We start from the raw sequence: 5,226 nt of genomic DNA on the forward strand, positions 1-5,226 counted from the left end.
TACAATGATTAAGGACCATGTGTATTTACGAGGTTTCAATAGAAGTTATACTAATTGGTATTACCATGGCGAACATTTACCTAATGATCCATATCCATTAGGAAAGCGGGGGGTAGATGATATCGAGGGTAATGATTTCGATGATTATCCATTGGACTTGCTTAACGAAGCACAGGAGGAATTTCTTAATGATCCTGAGAAATTCGATAATTTTCTTAGTGATCTTGATAAACCTCTCGTTCGATGGTTGTAAAAAACTAAGATTACCAACAATGGTAAAGTTTTACAACATAAAAGCGAGAAAATGGAGTGAGCGATAAATGTTTTACTCAATTTTTAGCTGCTTTTAAAGATATCTTACCATTTGCCAACCGCTTTCCGAATCTACTTATGAAGTGAAAAAAACGTTAAATTCTATAGGATTGAAGTATGAAAAAATTCATGCATGTCCGAACGATTGCATTTTATATCGTAAGGAATATGCAGACATGAATTATTGCCCGACTTGCGGTTTATCCCGCCATAAAGTAAACAAGAGTAAGGAGAATAGGAAACTTATCCCCCAAAAAGTGATGTGGTACATGCCTTTGATTCCGCGACTGAAACGATTATATCGTAGTGCGAGAACATTACGAAAATTTGATTTGGCATGAGACCAAGAGAGTGAAAGATGGAAAACTTAGACATCCCGCATTCCCAAGCTTGGAAAAAAGTGAACTACATAAATCCCGAATTCAAATGCGAACCAAGACACATTCGTCTCGGTACGTCTGCGGATGGAGTAAATCCACATAGATCTCTAAGTAGTCGTCATAGTTCATGGCCTGTCTTCCTAGTTATGTACAATCTTCCTCCTTGGTTAGTGATGAAGAGGAAATTTAACATGCTTTCTTTAATGATATCAGGCCCGCAACAACCTGGACATAATATCGATGTATATTTGGAACCAGTGATTGACGATTTAATAGAATTGTATGAGAACGGGGTTCGTGTCTATGATGGTTTTAAAAAGAATTTTTTAATCCGAAAGTCGTGTTGTTGTGGACCGTCGGTGATTTCCACGCTTATAGTAATTTATCAGGCTTAAGCACAAAAGGTTACGAAGGTTGTCCGATTTGTTGCACTAACACATCGGCTCGTCGCTTGGCAAATGGACACAAGATGTGTTATATGGGTCACAGACGGTACTTGCCTGTAAATCATCCTGATGGGGATTTAAGAAGAAAGCATTCGATGGTACTGAAGAGGGTGATATGGCTCCTTTGCCACTGTCTGGGGAACAAATTCTCCAACAAGTTCAACTTGTAGATTTTAAGTATGGAAAGACGCAAAAAAATAAAAAAAACTAATGGTTGTTTTCAAAGAAAGTCAATCTTCTTTCGTCTTCCATATTGGAAAAGTCTACTAGTTCGACATTGTTTGGATGTCATGCATATTGAAAAAAATGTGTGTGAAAGTATTATTGGTACCTTACTTGATATTCCCGGCAAAACTAAGGACGGTCTAAATAGTCGTTTAGATCTCGTTGAAATGGGTATACGACAATCTCTGGCACTCCGAGAAGAAAGGTGAACGTTTATATTTGCCTCCTGCTTGTTTCACTTTGTCCAAAAAAGAGAAACAAACAGTTTGCAAATCACTTGCAAATATGAAAGTACCCGATGGTTACTCGTCTAACATCAAAAACTTGGTGAATGAGACTGAATTGAAACTAATGGGTCTGAAATCACATGATTGTCATGCGTTAATGCAACATCTACTTCCAATTGCCATTAGATCAGTCTTGCCAAAAAATGTTCGAGAGTGTTTGACACATGTTTGCATTTTCTTTAATAGGCTGTGCGGGAAGGAATTAGAATTGGATAAGTTAGATGCATTACATGAACATGTAGTCAAAACATTGTGCAACCTGGAAAAGTTTTTTCCGCCATCTTTTTTCGACATCATGATCCATTTAATGGTTCATCTAGTGAGAGAAGCAAGGCTGTGTGGGCCGGTGTGGGCGAGATGGATGTATCCATTTGAAAGAAATATGAAGGTACTTAAAAGTTATGTGCGTAACTACTATCGGCCAGAAGCATGTATGGTTGAGTGCTACATATCTGAAGAGGCTGTGGAATTTTGTTCAGAGTACATGGCTGGAGTTGAGGCAATAGGAATTAGCAAACCAAGAACTGACCCAGATGATGTTGATAGAGGATTAAGGGGCAAAGGGACAATGGTGACAGTGTCCAAGCTTGAACTAGATCAAGCTCAATTAGTCGTGATGAACAATAACGCAGAGGTTCAACCATATATAACGTAAGTACCTTTTGTTTGATTAACATTACTTAAGTCACGATGAACAATAACTTGATTTATCTTACTTGTTTTACAGTGACCATATGGAGCTGTTACAATCAATGGTTCCAAGAAATCAAAAAAATAAACAAAAATGGGTTGCAGACCAACATCGTCAAACTTTCATTGGGTGGTTAAGGAATACCATTATAGCAAAGTTGAACGAACCGAATCATGGAGTATCTGATGTGTTGAGTCGTATTGCCCTTGGACCAACTTTTGCGGTTGCAAAGCATGAAGCGTACATTGTAAGGGGTAAACGTTTTCATACAAAGTCAAGAGATGATGCTCGAGAGGTTCAAAATAGTGGTATACGTATCGTCGCAGAAACTATGCACTTTGCAAGTGCAAAAGATAGAAACCCTGTTTTAGGTACTATGACGTATTACGGGGTCATTGAAGAAATATGGGAGCTCAATTATTTTGCGTTCCGAATTCCACTTTTTAAGTGTTCTTGGGTTGACAACAACGTTGGAGTAAAAACTGACGAGCTTGGTTTTACTTTGGTTGATTTAAGTAAGAGAGGAAGCAAGAATGATCCATTCATCATGGCTAGCCAAGCAGCTCAAGTTTTTTACATTTCTGATCCGGCTAATGATAAATGGTCTATTGTTTTATCGACACCAGAGAGGAGGTTCTTAGAGACTGAAGAGGATGAGGAGAATGCTGACTTATGTTACGATGACTTCATTGTTGGACAACCAATTCATGAGCAACTCATGGGAATTGATCGTAACATTGAGGAAGACGACGCTGAATACATTAGAAACGATATCAATGAGGGAATATGGGTCAATTGTGATTCAGGCAAACATAAACAAAAAAAGAAAAGAAAACGTATCTAATTGGTAACTTGATATATAGCTTTTAATATTTGAATGGTCCTGAATACTTAACAATTTGTTTATGCTTTTAATATTTCATATACACTACTTGTTATATATGTAGCTAACTTTGAAGTTTGTTTGTTAATGGTGTAGACATGGCGAACTCAGAATCAGGATCTGATTCGGGAGCAGAAAATGAGTGTCCAACCACAATACCTACACGAGGGCCGACGCAAATGAATGAAATATCCAAACTAATGGATCAGGGCAAAAGAGTGGCCCTCGAAGTTAATGATAAAGGTCAATACTGTGGAAAAAGCTACGCGAAGCTCGTATCCACTCTGGGAGTCAGATGTCGGCAGACAATAGGGTTGGCTTATAAAAACTGGAAAGAAGTCAACCAGACTCTGAAAAATAAAGTTTGGAAAGACATTCAGGTAAGCTATTATTTGTTAGAATTTTGATTTGTTTTTCTATTACTCCAAATGTTGACTCTAACCGTGTTTGTTTTCCTTCAAAATAGACGGGGTTCATTGTGCCGGACACCTTCAAACATGATTGTCTCATCCTAGCTGGGAAGTTAATGAAAGACTTCAAGAATAGGATGACAAAAGACATCATAATGCCCGCGTTGAAAGAGAATGATCTGGGACGACTGGCACAAGTCCCTGAAAAGCACCCGGAGATCGACGCTGCTGATTGGTGCAAATTTGTTGAAAGTCGACTAACTCCTGAATTTCTGGTACGCTAATTATATTAACACTAAGATAAACTCTTAAATACAAGTACATGTATCTAATGTATTTTTTTTGGCATTGTAGGAATTGAGTAAGGTGCAACGTGAACGTTCCTCAAAAATTCAATCCAGACATCGAAGTGGTCGGAGTGGAATGGTGAACGTACGGGAAGCTGTGGTAAGTAATACTTAAAATTTAATGTGCTATAATGTGCTATACAATTTAATTGGTACTCATTTCATTGTTATAACGTTATGTAGAAAAAGGACCTCGAAGTTGCAGATCCTCCCCGCCACCGTGTTTGGATTAAATCTCGCACCAAGAGTAGAAAACTTGTCACTGATTACGACAAGGAAATTGCCGAGAAGATAGTAAGTATATATTAATCCTTAATTGAGTTCTACTCATGAGTTAGTGTATATAATTCATATACTAATTGCTTGAATATATGCGTGCATTAGGCTCAATTAGAGGAGAAGCTTAGTCAGGGACAAATTCAGGTCCAGGGCCAAAACGATATCCTCACGCAGGCGCTCGGGACACCAGAGCATCCTGGACGTGTCAGGGCTGCTGGGTATGCTATTACTTCAAATGTTATTTATTTAGTTACACAAATGAAATCGTTGCTAATTTGCATTTTATGATTTGTAGGTTCCTGACCAGGGCATCTCAACTGTTCGGCAGGAAGAAAAGGGAAGTGTCTGATGTTGTGGCTCGGCAAGCGAAGGAGATTGAAAAATTAAAAGCCGAAGTCCAATCCCTTAAGCAGCAGAGGAACGCTGCCGAACAAGAGGAAGAAGGAGAGGTGGCTGGTGAGGCGTATGTTCCACAACCATACGCTCCTCAGGATGAGGTACAACCACAAATTTATGCTGAGGAGTTCATTTCCCTCAACGACCAAGGTATCCTATACAATTTTGAGGACCATGGGCCCTTAATCAGACAGTACATCTCTGCTCTGACAACATCGACAATATTGTGGCCCGAGGGTATTTGTACGAGCATGTGGGTACGATCAAAGTTCACTGCCAGGATTACGATGATTCACATGCTCGGATCATGGTTACGGAAATCCTGCAAGAGGACGCTGAAATCCCAGTCCCAATTGAAGAGTGCAGATATGTTAGGGACGTGTACCAGATTTTCCTTCCTTGGCCTAAACACTTAATTTTAACAACCGAGGTAACTTCTCAACTGAAATTAATTATTAATGATTAGTGGAGTTTGAATATCTTCAATATTCATCCGTAGTGAAGTAGGTTCTGCGAATATATGTCTTTGCGGTGGGATGGATGAACAAACTACTGTTATATATGTGTTAT

General features: G+C 38.9%; 1 protein-coding gene across 1 annotated transcript; it reads left to right on the top strand.

Annotated features, from left to right (window-relative positions):
- The first annotated feature begins 1,224 nt into the window (after window positions 1-1,224).
- LOC133031901 (uncharacterized) lies at window positions 1,225-3,325 on the top strand. The gene is made up of 2 exons (XM_061105665.1): window positions 1,225-2,301; window positions 2,378-3,325. Exons 1-2 carry the CDS (start codon window positions 1,649-1,651, stop codon window positions 3,183-3,185), a joined length of 1,461 nt encoding a protein of 486 aa, XP_060961648.1. The 5' UTR covers window positions 1,225-1,648; the 3' UTR covers window positions 3,186-3,325.
- Window positions 3,326-5,226: the final 1,901 nt, after the last annotated feature.

The sequence above is a fragment of the Cannabis sativa genome, chromosome X (assembly GCF_029168945.1).
Source record: "Cannabis sativa cultivar Pink pepper isolate KNU-18-1 chromosome X, ASM2916894v1, whole genome shotgun sequence".
Classification (NCBI taxonomy): domain Eukaryota; kingdom Viridiplantae; phylum Streptophyta; class Magnoliopsida; order Rosales; family Cannabaceae; genus Cannabis; species Cannabis sativa.